Here is a 15132-nt window from a genome sequence, read left to right on the forward strand (position 1 = left end):
CACTTTTATCAGAGGGCTATAGGCTCCTGAGACGATGGATAGTGACTTAGGCAACAATATGAATGAAAATCTCCAAGAGTCCCTCTTCGATCACTGGCTCACGGCAGGCCGTGTACGACAACCTTCTCAGCTGTGATATAACCACAACAGGAGGAGCTTTTGCTTTTATAAACATTACAACAAACATATTCATATAAAATGGAAATCATGGTCTGGCTGCGAATACACTGATACAAATGTACCATTGGATCTACTTAAAGAAATGAAGGTGATTTTGTTTGCAACATGTGATTATGTAGTTAAAGAAAGACTTTTTTTTTGTTGAAGGTTACAAAGATTGGTTGGTATGACTACTTGTTTAAAAAAAGAAAGAAAAAAGAACGCCCAGTTTTCTGCATTTTCAACAAATGCAGATTAATTTATTTACTATCATGTAAAGAGAATGACCATTTTCTTTAATTGTTCATGTCGCAGATTTGATTATGTTTCCTTTAGATCCTCTATTTTTAATGTTGTTCCAGTCATTATGGACATTCTTTGTTCCACTTTATTGTGCGAGCACTGAGAAACTTTCCACTTGATAACTGCCAGCGCTCCGCTCGCCTTCATGTGTTGGCGGCGGGTTGCTTTGCACGGCAAGAATGTTGCTCCACTTTCTCTGATCCCAGAGTTTGGTTGCCAATAATTCTGGAGAGAGGTTGCACACTTTCAGCTTTAATCTCTCTCGTGTCCAGAACCATGGGATGGTTTCTGAATCACGGTGCTGCGGAGGCTGAGGGTAGTGTGTTTCTGCTGCCTTCATGCTCGCTTGCATATTCTGGTCAACGTTGTTCAACCTCCTCTGCACGAAGCGCTGCATGCAGTTCAACAGGGCACCGCTCATCCCACTCATCTCACCTTACGTCTCCATTTTGCAGCAGGTTGCAACGGCGAACTTTGATACGCGGCGTCTGCGGCTTGTTTCGTGTAGGCGCAAGCGATTCACACATGTGCTGCACATATGACGATGTTTCATTTAATGTTCTTAAGTTGTACAGCTGTTCTGCTCTTGCCACAGCAGCTCGGCTGTGTGTGAACACAGAGATATTGTGTGCGCGTGCCAAGGTTCACACGTGTCTGTGCGTGGAGATAAGTCGACTCGGCAGCAGACCGAGTGTTCTCAAGGCGAGTGATCAAGCGAGTGAAACCCAGACGTTTACAGTCCCATGTGTGCAACGCCAGTCCACGCACAGTTACCAACAACAGCCGGTCAATCAAAATATATATGTGTGTCTGCAGAGACACGTTCAAACGGCCATCTACTGCAATTACGTGTCTTTTAATAACTGGAAGATGCTAATTTTCTGAGGTCTGACTCATCACTGGCGATTATCCACTTAGCCCGGGTTCACGCCGCTCTCCGAAATGCCCGGTAGCTGTGTTCAGGTGCGACTCGTATCAATGTGCGCCAGGTAGCGCTCGCTTTGAGTGCTGTCGCGCAGGTCCTCAAAATCCTGTAAGAGCCTCACGATTACTGTCGACTAAACCACTTTCCCCCCGCTGAATGTGTTCACAAACTGCCATAATGAAATTGCTTTGTTATTCATTGCCTGTGAGGCATAAGTGTGATGGCACCAAACAATGTTTTTTCTTGAGAAAGTATGTTGATATTTCTCCTAAAAAACAGCATCATTATTTATTTTTTAAATCAGTTTGGGCGAGAAGGAAATAAAAAAAGAACGTCTTTAAAGCTTATTTAATCCACTTTGGCTGAACAAACACTGAATTCTGCCAAAGACGTGTCCCCAATGCAAGTCGACCCAGTTTACCTCATCTCGCCTGAATTATGGCGGAACAGATTTTGCCTTCAACAGATAGCATTCAAACGTGTCCTGTTTAGTTTGGGGAAGTGGCACTCATTCAGCCGGGCCACGTCAGGCTGTTGAATCTAATCTGCACTTCTCTTGACATATTGGCTTATGTCTGTTGTGCATTATGCCGTTTGACAGTCAGAATCAATGCGGCTTAAGTAGAGATCCCGATCCTGAAGCAAATCTCGGCTCAAGCCCCCCCTCCTCCTCTCCCTCCACCCCAAGTCCTCAACCCCTGGCGCCTCTGTGGAAAGCGAGTCGAACACAGCATCATTTTCAATCAATGTTCATCTTCCGCCCCTCCAGAAACAGTCGGCGTGATCAAAACCAATGCCGATGGCTCTTGGGGGGTAAAAAATGTCATTACCATGTAAAACAGTCGCCGTTTCTATCCTCCCCCTTCCGTCAGTGTCACTGCAGATGCTTTCAACAGGTTACTTGGACTCCTCCGATTGAAAACCTTCTCCATTCCAGGCACTCAGGCCTGAAGAGGAGGTCAAGGGCTTTGTCAATACCATACACTGCATGCTGTTCATACACACACAATATAGGCGCCGTGTGTTTCGTGGAGGGCCGTTTGGCTGGAACAAGGAGAAATTGAAGATGTTACATTACCCAGGACTATTTGTTGTTCCTCCCTCAGCTCTGTGACCCCGATGTGTTTATCTGCGATGTGTTTTTGGCACACGACCGCAACCGCATCTCAAACTAATTAACTTTGGCATTTTACAAATTCGTTTTGATTTTGAACTAATTGCTGACAGAGAGTCACATCCGCAGTTCTCGCTCTCCCCGTTTGATACCTCTGTGCTGTGTGTTGCCGCTGTGCAGCATCGGGGATTCATTCAGGGCGAGTCTCCACCGAAGCTTCAACCGCTTCTCTTTCAGACGGAGTCAAGAGACTCGGTGTCAGCTTTGTATGCGCCGCAGAAATATGAACAACTCTAGCAATTTGAGCAAAAAGCAACCAAAATTGCTGCGACCTTTTGGACAACTGCGGCGCTGACTGCTGGACCGGCTCCTCACTGACCTTTATGTGTGCCAGCGCCCCCTTGAGGTTGCAGTTGAACTCAACTCAGATCTTTGTTTTACATTTTCTTTTGCTTCAAATTCATCCTCTGATTCGATTTGCCGTCTGTAATTGTTTCCGGACGTCCAAACAGTGATGGGGAACATAACCAACCACAAAAACATGAGATGGAAATCCCTGAAGCGGAGCCAACGGACACACAATGAAGACACTTATTGAACGTTCTGAGAGTCGTCTTTTAAGTCCACGTCCACGGGGACGACTGTGGCTCGGTGGTGAGCAGGATCGTCTTTCAATTAGAGGATCGGCGGTTTGATCCCCGGCTCCGCCAGCCCATGTCGATGTGTCCTTGAGCAAGACACTTAACCCAAACTTGCTGCCGTAGCTGCGCCTACTGTGGATGAACGGTTGATAATCCTGATGTGGCCTGTTGCATGGTGGCTCCTCCCATCAGGGTGTGAATGGGTGAATGATGTCATGTAGCGTTAAAGCGCTTTGAGTGGTCGGAAGACTAGAAGCGCTGCACAGGTTTATTTACCATTTACCACGTGACGTTTTCTCTATAAACACATTTATTATTATTATTTTGAAAGTGTGTGGGCGGGCAGCACAACTCCATAGATGTTTTAGTAAAGCTCGTAAAGACGTCCAGGAGGAAGCAATCAAATGGTTTGTTCATATCCACACAGACCAGAAAAGAGGGAAACATTACTACTTGGAAAAAATAACACACGACACATTTCTTCATGCATTGTCCTGATGGATGAGACTCAAACTAATTCAAACCAGACCCCACAAGACAAATACGCCCTAATGTGGTTAGCGTACAAGCATCCTACATGCTCAGGAAGAAAAACACACACACACGCACAACAAATGGAAATTAAAAGTGTTACATTAGCCAGAGCACAGCACTAAGGGGGCATATGAATAGCATTATGAAAAGAGAATTGACATTTGGCAGTAAAGATTAGTTGGCTTGAGCTGTTTTGTTTGGAGGTGGAAGAAAAAGAAAAGAAACATTCCCGTCACGGGAGACGCTTTCACCAAACAGCAGTCAGAACAAAGGTCAGGTGATTTTTAAACAACCGACAGGCCGTTAGGACACGGAGGGCCGCAGCGTGAAATATTAGCATGCGCATTCGGATTGGTCATGAATATCTAATTCCCGCATGAAGAGTCTTTATCATTCAGTTTCACTTTATTTATTTATAGGAAGAAGCGCTGTGCCTTGCATGGTATACCACTAATTAGGTTTAAATGTTTGAGTGATGTGCTCTGGCAGCTCTGCTCTGAGCTGATGCTCAGTTAATCAGTCCTGCGAGCGCCCGCGCAGACGTAGCATGATGAGCACATGAGAATAATCCAGTGGTCCTGGAGAACTGTTCAGTTGTACAGGCGAGACAGCGAGACAGCGATGTATCAGGATCATTTCATATTGGACGCCGTACACCTCTGTCCATTTCATTATTGGAAACATTAAGCGTATTCAATGCCGAGCACGAGTTCCTGTGTTTACACTGCTGCCCCTCGAAAATGAAAGACTTTGCCCTGAGGTTACATAGTCAAATAATGGAGCTCTATCTTCTATATTATCTAGATTAAAATGGTGTGCGTGTCATGTTTATTCTCAGCTTGTATTAAGGTTGCTACTAAAACACGTGTACATGCTTTAATGTTCAAGAAAACACATCATTTTTCTAAACCGGTCCGTCTGAACGTCGCTGTACTCACCCTCTGTATTAAACGCTCCATTTTAGCTCCTGTCTCTTTAAGAACCCTTGTTTTCCGAAAGAAAGAAAGAAAAAAAAAGCCCACTAAGCTCTGATTGGTCGACGTTTCCTGTCTTCCTCATTTAGGTCTTCACCTGGCAGTCGGCGGTCACGACACGAGCAATTCAAAAAGCTGTGACATCACAACTCTTTTTAAAAAGGCACATGAATGAGGTCATCTATGCGTTTCCACGTCAATTGACCTTTTATGCTTTCCCAGTATTTATATTGCACTTGGACCCGCTTCATCGTCAAATAACACCAGCAAACCTCCCGTTCGACAATATGGGAGCTGAAAGAATAAATTGTGTCGCAGTGCATGTGCGTGCATCACTTGTGCAGAGGCAGACGAGCATTCCTGTGCATAAGACAATCGCATCATCATCATCATCATCATCATGAGTGCTCATTCCACAGAAAGACCTTTTCTAGACGTGAGCCCTCTGCTTCGCTCAAGGTGAATCCAGCGAGCCCGCGTGTTTATGACACAGTCAGCAAATAATTTCACCGTTATCAACGAGACAGTGGCGGCTCTTATCTGGGGCTTCATTTCCTTTTCTATTATGGGATATGGCACGCAGCAGGTCCCCGCTCCGTGTACCCCGGTGTTTTAACGTCACGTCCCATCTGGTCAACACCTCCCTCCACTTCGGGTGGAGAGCGAGGGAGCGAGCAGGGTTTAGTGAAAGGAGGCGAGGGCACAGGAAAGGAGGGACGGGAGACGAGAGCCAATACAACATTAAACAAAGCGAAAACACATAAGAAGGGAAGCTGGCAGAGGTAGTAATGCAAAGCCCGAGCACAGACGTTGGGGAAATCAGAAAAGCTCAGCGCGTGTTTGTGTAGTGTGTGCATGTGTGCATTTACGTTTGCTGCACTCTTACCAGCACAATTCTACCCAAACAAAGCACAGAACAAACCCCGGAGTAGACGAGGTGCAGACAGTTCGCTATCTCCAGGCACTCGTTGTAATCTGAAGGCAGAGGGCTGCGGAGATCTGTGAGAATAACGTCATCACCTGTCCGTGGCTGCTCAAGACCTTTACAAATTAGTGACATTTTGTGACTATTTGGTGCTGCTAACGTTATTACCCCCCATCTCGGAGGTAATACAATGTTTGCCTCTTGGGAAGGAAGGAAACTATTTCTGATATTAAATGTAAATACGCACATGTCTCCCACAGTCCTGTTGCGATCAATCTATTAAGGTGATGCAGGTGACGTTCGTTGTCATCTAAAATAAAAAAATCTGCCAAATGGCAAAACGTTCGGGGCAGTTTTGTTTTTCAGAACGTTTTAAATCATAAAGCCAATGTGAAATGCTGGCAGGATAATACTTCTACTCCATGAGAGTAGAAAGAAAACATTCCTCTGAAGTCCTTTGTGTTCTTTTAAGAAGCAGAAGTGAATAACTATTGGAGGGTGAATGACCATTGGAAGGTGGAGCTGGAGATGACCGGAGCCCAGCAGGGGGCGTTAGCAGCTAGCGCTAACTTACTAGACTGATTAGCACTGTGCAGCTGCAATTCATTATAACCATGATATCAATTTGGATGCTAATTTTGTCTAGTAATGTTGTTTTTTAATGTGCTTAACAGAAGATTTTTCTTATAACAGCCAACCCTTGAGAGTCTTTTTTTTTTTCTTGACAACTGAACGCTGACCATTGCCGTAGTGAAAAAGCCAGGTGACAACATGATTTATCAAATGAACATCATGCTGTCATGAAGACGACTTGAAGCTGGCGATTGAGACCATAAACTCATGTTCACAGTGTTTACTGAGGTCATAAATCAAGTCAGGGGTCGGGTCATTTCCTCATAGACTTCCATAGGTGTTCTTTTTGCAACAAGAGAAGTTGCCCCCTGGTGGCCAATACAAAGAATGCAAGTCAAAGGCACATTGACGTTGCTTTCCAGGGCCCAGAGGCTGCAGCTGCATGAAGCAGGATTGATGAGAGCAACGAGACTGAAACATGTTATGTAGAGTGCAGAGTTTGCATACTGTGGTAATGTCGCTGCGAATCCTTTTGAACGTTGCTATTCAACTGTTTTGTTTGTCATTTTCCTGTTTGTATGTCAGACTATATTAACGTCAGCTAAAAATACATTAGGCTTAAGTATATTTCTTTGTCGATTCAGGTGTGCGTCGTCGTAATGTTTTTCCCTTTGAACAGTTAGATAAATAGCACAGCGTAGCATCGTGATGGACTGTAACTTCAAGCCATCAAACAAATGGTTTACCTGAGATGTTGATGTGACAGATCTATTCAAACTGCACGCTATGAATGAAAACAGTGGTGCAACAGCACGGCAGCAAGGGTGGCAGATCTCAAACGGCTGAACAAAGTTCTGTGGCCGCGTGCAGCGATGCAAGAGTGCCGCGGTGGCTCATGCGTTCATGCACACAGGACGTTGTTTATGTTGTTATTATGAAGCGCCTTGTGACCCTTGTGCTATGACGGCGCTATACAAATGAAGCTTATTATTATTATTACGTTACTGAGTGTCTGTCCGTGCACTTTAATCATCAGCTATTGTTGCCGCGTGTGTGTACGGCATTCAGAGATGTCATTAGGGGAGTAATTCAATTGCTGTATGAGGAGTCGGTGTAAAAATGAAGGGATGGGCAACAGAGTCAGAGGGAGGGGAGAGGGGTTGGGGGGGAGGGAGAGAGAGAAAGAGAGAGAGAGAGAGATTGTTGATGAGCCAAGGAGAAAACAGCACAATTTGCATAATAAAATTAGGGACAGTTAAACTACATGAAGCCAGCCGCTGGTTGAGGGAGGACAATATTCAGCGCAGGACTTCAGCTCGCGAACACACGAGCACTTGACCTGAGTGCGTCTCTCGACCGCACACCTGCTGCAGTAGTGGCTCGGGATTGCAGTCTGACTGCACACCTGCCAACAGCTCTCGAGTGAGGCGTCACCTCCGCTCGACTCAAGGAGCCAGGCTCGGGGCTGAAGGGGGCGCAGGGAGGGGGGGTGCATGCATCAACAGACTAAGGAAGAAGGGGAAATTCCCCAAATGGACGTGGAAGCCCCCATGACGGCTTCCGCCGAAGCCCTGGACAGCCCCTCCTCCGAGGCTGCGGGCGCCCAGGCGGAGCGGGCCCGGACGGCCCAGGCCACGCTCACCCCAGACCCCCGCGGCGCCGGCGGGTGTTTCTGTAAGCCGTGGTGTCTGCTCCTCACCCTCATCCTCCTCCTGTTTTCTCTCCTCGGCAGCTGGGCGGTGGTGCACCTCACCCTGGGCACCCACGGGGGATCGCCCTTCCGGGTGTCGGCCAGCTACGATCAGCGGATTCCGCAGGACGACATGGCCACCATCGAGCCCCACTTCACCACCAACTGCACCATGGGTAAGTTGGCACAGCCGCGAAGGCGACGTACTCGGTCTCGTGAGTACTTTTACGAGCGAGGACGATTGTTGAATGTTTTGAAGGGATCTGTGTACAGTGACCTAGAAATAAGTGCTTTATCAACTTTTACGTTTAGTTTCTATGAACTACTTATCGTCACTTTCAAAGACTAAACGATGAAACGCTTTATTGATAAAGACATCTCTGATAATATTAGATAACAAACCAATGTCCTTCTTTGGTTACCACTAGTTTTTTTTTTATCCCGTCACATTTCCTGCAGTATTTCCGTGGACTAAATCCTTCTCACATGTCTGCCGAGTGGCCGAGTTCCCAGAGCAGCTCAAACACGTCGGGTGGAAAATTGCTACATTTTTTTTTTAACTTCATTACACCATGTTGGGCAATGAAATGCGTAGACTGCTCGAATGAAATAATATCCCTCTCTGTCAGCCTTAAAAGCGGCTGAAATTTGATTAATACGGCTGATTCAATTTCCTCCGAGCTCGATGCCGAAGCACAGCAACCCTCACTTAAACATGTCAAGTGTCCGATACCGAGGGAACATGGATAACGTCCTCGTTCCCTCTGACAGACAGATGTTTGGGAGGTAAAGAGGTGTAGAAAAGTCACACCAAGCAGGTGCTGTTTTAATGGGATGGATTCTGTTTATCTAGATGTAAATGTCATTATTTTTCCAGCAGCTTACATGTAGATCTAGGTATGTTTTTCTGAGCGAGGCGTCTGTCAGAAAAGTTACACAACTTGTTTACCAGACCATGTTCGAGTCTGCTGAGCTCACATAAGAGGGAATTAAAAAGTAAAGGATGACTCCTCCAGCAGCACACTAAATTAAATCTTAAAATTGGCAGCACTTCTCAAACGAGATGCCGACATAGATAGAAAGTAACGTCCTCACAAATCTTTTTTTCCTGAAACTAGATTTGCAATAATCAGTGACGGAAGAAGGACTCAGAGTTAGTATTTAATATTCTGTTACAAGTCAAAAACCTGCATTTCAAATCGTGAAGGAAAATCACTTAACATCAACATGTTAAAAAGTAGTTAAAAGAGACACAAACATATAGATTTACTCGGCGAAAATCCCATAAACAATTGCAGCTTCATGAATGCAACCTGTTGCTTCATTTAAGTAGTTTCATATGATTATGAAAAGAATTTAAAGCCGATATTGTCTGTTTGTAAAGTGAACAATGTTCGTGAGAATGTTCCAAAGCCCTGGAAGTACTACTCCGTAGTTAAATAAAGTAGCCTCACATGTAAATACTCATTGTATATACTCGGTACCTCATACTTGTACTTGTGGAGGGGCTCCTGTAGTGTGTTCCTCAGATATCGGGCTGTGCCGCATTGCGTCTGCATGACGGGGAACATGCTGAATGAATTATAAAACCTCACGTTGACATCGAGCAGCAGCCCCCAGTCGCACTGCAAACTGAATTATATTTTCGGATGATAAAGTGATTGATGAAAACTGTCAGTACACAGCCTTAGATTGGGTCTTATTATTATTCACTTGGTAATTGTGGTCTCCTACACAACTGTTGTTGTCATTTATCACAGCGGGAAGCCGCCAGATAGGAACTTTGGCGTCTCCTGTGCGTCGGTTAGTGGCATGGAGGCGTGCTGAAGGAGACAGGGCATACCTGGAAATACTTTCAAATCATGTGGACAATTGCTCCTCTGTCACAAGTGATCATCCTCTGTTGCCCTGCTGTCCGGCCGGAGACCTCGGGGCGGACCGCGATGACAAAAGACCAGCATTGTGCGCAACATCTTCAAAGCCCACTCTATTTCATTGCTTGTTATGAAGCACAAAGGGAAGCAAGTGGGCTGGGAGACGAACGTTCAGTCTCCAGAGCTGTAGCGACACCAATCCTGCAAGGATCGGGGGAGGGGAGGGGACAACTGTTATAAAAAAAAAAATACGAGTCGTTTTCTTGTTTCCGGCCCTTTTGGATTGAAGCCAGTGAACACAATATCGAAATGTACAAGGCCAGCTTCAGCTAGCTGGGTGAGCATGCTAATTTAAATTGATGTGCAATACAAAGTATATATAGTATGTAATGTTAACTCTGTGGCCTCTTCACAGTCTGCTGATTATCATATTTTATATGTTTTATTCTAACGTTATGGACAGATCTTTCACATTGCACCTGTTAAAACCATCCAGATCATGACAACAAAAATATCACCCGCCATGGCGTTTCATTCCAGAAACGTGTGTGTGTGTGTGTGTGTGTGTGTGTGTGTGTGTGTGTGTGTGTGTGTGTGTGTGTGTGTGTGTGTGAGAGAGAGAGCGAAAGTGAGTGAAAGAGATGTTGTAAAAGAAAGAGAGGGAAGATCAGCACACATTTCTCATTTCTTCGGCCCTAACTCTCGACACTGCATATAACTTTAAATCCTGCTCTATATACTGGGCTTTTTAAAAACTAAATCCTGGCCTTAAAGTCTTTCTTGGAGTCTCCAAATTGTCTCCAGAATCACAATGCGGGCGGAGAAGCCTCTGATAGACGCGCACAACTGAGAAAAACAAAAGAGAAAGTAACTGGAAGAACACGGATGAATCAGTTTCATGTGAGCGATGGTTTATTTCTGCCCGTAGCTTTGCTCATGCGAATCCAGCCGGGGGTGAGCGGTGTCTAATTGTTCTCGGGGCTCCGGGTTCACCGGGTTCCTCTCGTCCAGGCTGCACGCAAGCTGTGACTGCTAGAGAGAGAGAGAGAGAGGGAGGGAGGGAGGGAGGACGCAGACGCGCTGAACTCTCCTCAGGCACCACCTGGGTCCTCCGCACAACACCCACCATACACATCCCACTCCCAAACTAAGCCCTAATCCGTCTCGGCACGCTCGCCGCATGGCATCGCCACATTTCGCGCTGTTCTTAACCAACACACACACACACACGCACACACACACACACACACACACACACTTTCTTCCCTCTAGCACCTGCCACAAACCTGGGCTCGAATTACCGTCCCGCCTCACATTAGCACAAAACATGAGGCCAGGGCGCTCCATTAAGGCTGACAAACACACACACACACACACACACACACACACACACACACACACACGTTTTTCCCGCGTTATTTCTTCCAGGCCCCTGCGCTCACTATTGGCTAGTTACTGCTGTCACTGGCCCGTATTGACGGGTCTTTTGCGGGTGGGCGGACACAAAGTCTGATCCAAACTTGGGTTTGCATAATTGTATTTGATTCATTCCCAAAGGTGTGAAATTCACTTTCAAGACTGTGGACACTAAATGTCCGGGGGATGTTTCCCTCTGTGGAACGGTTGCTTGACACATTTCCTGCAGACTTCGAATCGAAGAACAATATGAGACATTCAGAGGATTCTCAAATCAGTGAAAGAGGGAAAACAGAGTTATTCCTTTCATCCCGGACATATTGTCATGCGTGATTGCTTGCTGTTTCATAAGTCATAATATCTCCGACTTACTTTCGGCTGATTCAAATTCCTCTACTCGTACGCAAATTCCCCCCTGATCAGCGCTCCTCGCGGTCATCAATCTGAATTGGAAATTTGACAATGTCCATTGCCTCTCCCTTAGTTGTTTTCTTGAGCAGAAAGGCGGCGATTACTCAAGCCAGTGGAGTGCGAGGAGATAAAGTCAATACGGGATGAATAAATGGAGCGGTGTCCGACTTCTTTCTCCATACCCTTCCACTTTAATTAACTCATCAGTCACAGGGCCAACAAGCAATCCAATTTGTTTGCCCTTAAAGTGACTCGTCTGGTTATATTCCTATCTCTGGAGCTCCCGCCCCCCGAGACAGGAAGCTACGATCCGTCCTATTGCTACTATTTCTCCGACGGTCGTGGCGTAGCCGTGCCGAGGGAACGTGATCATTCAAGCGCGGAAAACCTGTCGATGAGACTCTCGGCCTCCCACAGTTCCTCATCCTGGGAGTAAACAGACGCTCGCGTGATGACTGACAAGCTCATTATTAGATTGTGTCAACAGCAGATTTGACTTTGCCGGCGGAAGGTCACATTCCCGTTTACACATCAGACCAATGTTTAGTCCGCTGAAGAGCACATTCACATTTTCCCTCGTGTATCACCCCGCAAAGCTGTCAGAATTCATTTTTTTTCCCACCCAAACTGGACACGTAGCCGAGGCGAGGCGGCTGGGAAAACCCCGTGGGAACTTGAACCGGTGACCTTCCCTCCCACGGCCCATTTCCCTAACCATTACACCTTTGCCGCGGCGTACCCTTAATGGAGCGTTGCGGCGAGTCTATACTTTGCGATTAGGTACACAGCAGCGCAAGGGAGTCGCCGGGCACATCAATCACGCACGGCCCTGTGAAGGCAGTGAGGGAAATGGGTTTGGAGAGAGCTGGTGGAGTGGACCGAGTGTTGGAAATGTGGATGGATGGGTGCAGGGGGGAGGGTTTGTAGAGGAAGAAAAAAGCCAATCAGTTTCATTGCGTGATAATGAGACTCTAAATATCCAGAACTTCTCACGCTTACGTGTTTTCAATTTCACTTTGAATCAAACATATCACTGACATTTTATCTATTGGGTAACAAGGGTGAATATATATATATATATATATATATAGTGTATATATTATCAGCTTGCCCAATATGATTGTTCAACAGAAATAAAAGCCCATACTGTCAAAGCAGTGTGAGAGCATGTTTATTCCATCAAAAGAAAGTAAAAAATGTCAGAAGCCTAATAAAAGTTGAGGGATGTCCGGCGGTGGAGTTACACAGTACAACGAGTCCTCGACTCTCCTGTGAAGACTCACCGGCTCTGCTGCGACTCATCAATCCCAGACGTATGGAGGACCTAAAATGACTTCAGTATAACTATATAAATAAATGCATGAATAAATACAGGAATAAATAAATAAAAGCTTAAATAAATGTATAAATAAATACAGGAATAAATAAATAGAAGTTGTACCTCAACAGGACATCATTAAATAAATGTATTTCTACATTTCTGTATTTCATTTATTTATGTCTGTATTTATGTGTCCACATGTATTTCTTCATGTCGTTATATGCAAATGAGCTGGAGCTCACTGTTAGACAGGATTGGTCAAGTAAGGGAGCAAGACAGAAGCAACCGATCCCTAACACATGGCCATGGAGATGAAGTCAAAAAGCTGTCTGGGCGAGCAGCTCTTAGGGCTTCGACCCGGCGGCCGCTGACAGACCTGCTGGTAGACCTGCTGGTAGACCTGCTGGTAGACCTGCTGGAAGACCTGCTAGTAGAACCGCTGACAGACCTGCTGGTAGACCTGCTGGTAGACCTGCTGACAGACCTGCTGGTAGACCTGCTGGTAGACCTGCTAACAGACCTGCTGGTAGACCTGCTAGTAGACCTGCTGGTAGACCTGGTGGTAGACCTGCTGGTAGACCTGCTGACAGACCTGCTAGTAGAACCGCTGACAGACCTGCTGGTAGACCTGCTGGTAGACAAGCTGGTAGACCTGCTGGTAGACCTGCTGGTAGACCTGCTGGTAGACCTGCTGGTAGACCTGCTGGTAGACCTGCTGGTAGACCTGCTGGTAGATCTGGGTCCTGTTTTTCGTACCTGGTTTACTGAGTTAGCTGGAATTGAGGATAAGATGACGTAGATCAAGCTTTTCGTTTTTTCAAAGCGAGTTCTGAAAAATCCCCATAACCTGGTCCCGAACAGGTTTAGTGTTCACTTCCTCATTGACGGAGCAATATTAATTATATTAGTTTTTTAGGGAGAGAGTTCTTCCAGATCACCAAGATCCGTTCTCACATCAGGACATCATGAAAAGCGCGAGTCCACAACTCGCTTTTTTACGAGTGGTACCTGTTTGAACGGTGTCCAGGATGTGTGTAACATGGTGACAGCCGCTGCATGCCGTGCTGCTCGTAACGTTTATTTAGCGCTTGATAAACTTTTGGAAGTGTTGAAAGCACACCAAACATATCATTATTGTCGAACATGATCACGGTGGACTCACAAGAAGAAGAAAACAGAGAATCACACACAATTTATTTGCACTATGAATAATACATACTGATCCGCCCATACACATATTCATGAATATACACAAATATACTTGCTACGCGCATACAGGACATATGTCCTCATCAGTATTGTAGCGACCCTGCGTCAGGAAGTCGCGAGACGTTGTCTGGCTTATTGTGTGATTTATTGGAGGACAACAGAACAGGCTACTGTCGGCCGTAGCCTACGCCACAACAACAGACACACACTCAAAACCCCGCAACGAGCTTCACACACACACACACACACACACACACCCACGCACACAACCCCCCACTTACTCGCTCACGCTCATATGTAGCTAGGATGACTGACAGGCTTCACAGCAGCACACAGCTCATTGTAAATCCAGAATCTGGAAATCCAGAAATATTCGAGGAGTTACGATCAAATTAGTTTTGCTTAGTTTGTTACTTTCTGTACTGAAAGGGTTCAGTCGGATGATTGTTGACAAACCCACCACACATTTGATGCTTAAACAACTGACTTCTCGCCTGAAAACATCCTAAGAAAACATTGTGTGACGCAACAACAGTATGTGCAAGGCAGAAGTAGGAGAGCACAACATACCAGGTGACCACACTCCTGTGACCAATCAGCTTCAGACAGAGGTTCCGACCGCTGCATGCTCATTTGCATATAACGACACAGAAGAAATACAGAAATGTAGAAATAGATGTATTTAATGATGTCCTGTTGAGGTATAAATTCCTGTATTTATTTATACATTTATTCATGCATTTATTTATTTATTCCTGTATTAATTTATTTATTTATACATTTATTTAACCTTTTATTTATTTGAATTTGTATTCATTAATTTATAAATTTATTTAACCTTTTATTTTTTTGAATTTGTATTCATTTATTTATACATTTATTGAAGCTTTTATTTATTTATTTCTGTATTTATTTTTGCATGTATTTATTTATAATTAAGTCATTTTAAGTCCTCCATGCAGATGGCGCACGCGTGCGGACTGAATAACGTCGAGCAGGTGTGTGAAGTCCGACAAGCGGCGCGGCGCATCAAGTCCTCGTCGTGAGCCCGAGGTGTGCGTTT

At 45.4% G+C, this 15132-nt stretch overlaps 1 protein-coding gene across 1 annotated transcript in view; it reads left to right on the plus strand.

Annotated features, from left to right (window-relative positions):
• The window catches only part of alk (ALK receptor tyrosine kinase), a 333954-nt gene that overhangs the window by 250992 nt on the left and 67830 nt on the right, over positions 1-15132 (plus strand). Inside the window, exon 5 of the mRNA XM_068581094.1 lies at positions 7881-8014. Within this exon, the coding sequence (XP_068437195.1) occupies positions 7881-8014 (134 nt within the window). The remainder of the gene's footprint in view (positions 1-7880; positions 8015-15132) is intronic.

Source organism: Clinocottus analis, unplaced genomic scaffold (assembly GCF_023055335.1).
Source record: "Clinocottus analis isolate CAN_PGR_092001 unplaced genomic scaffold, fCliAna1.0.p SCAF_17, whole genome shotgun sequence".
NCBI classification, from domain to species: Eukaryota; Metazoa; Chordata; class Actinopteri; order Perciformes; family Cottidae; genus Clinocottus; species Clinocottus analis.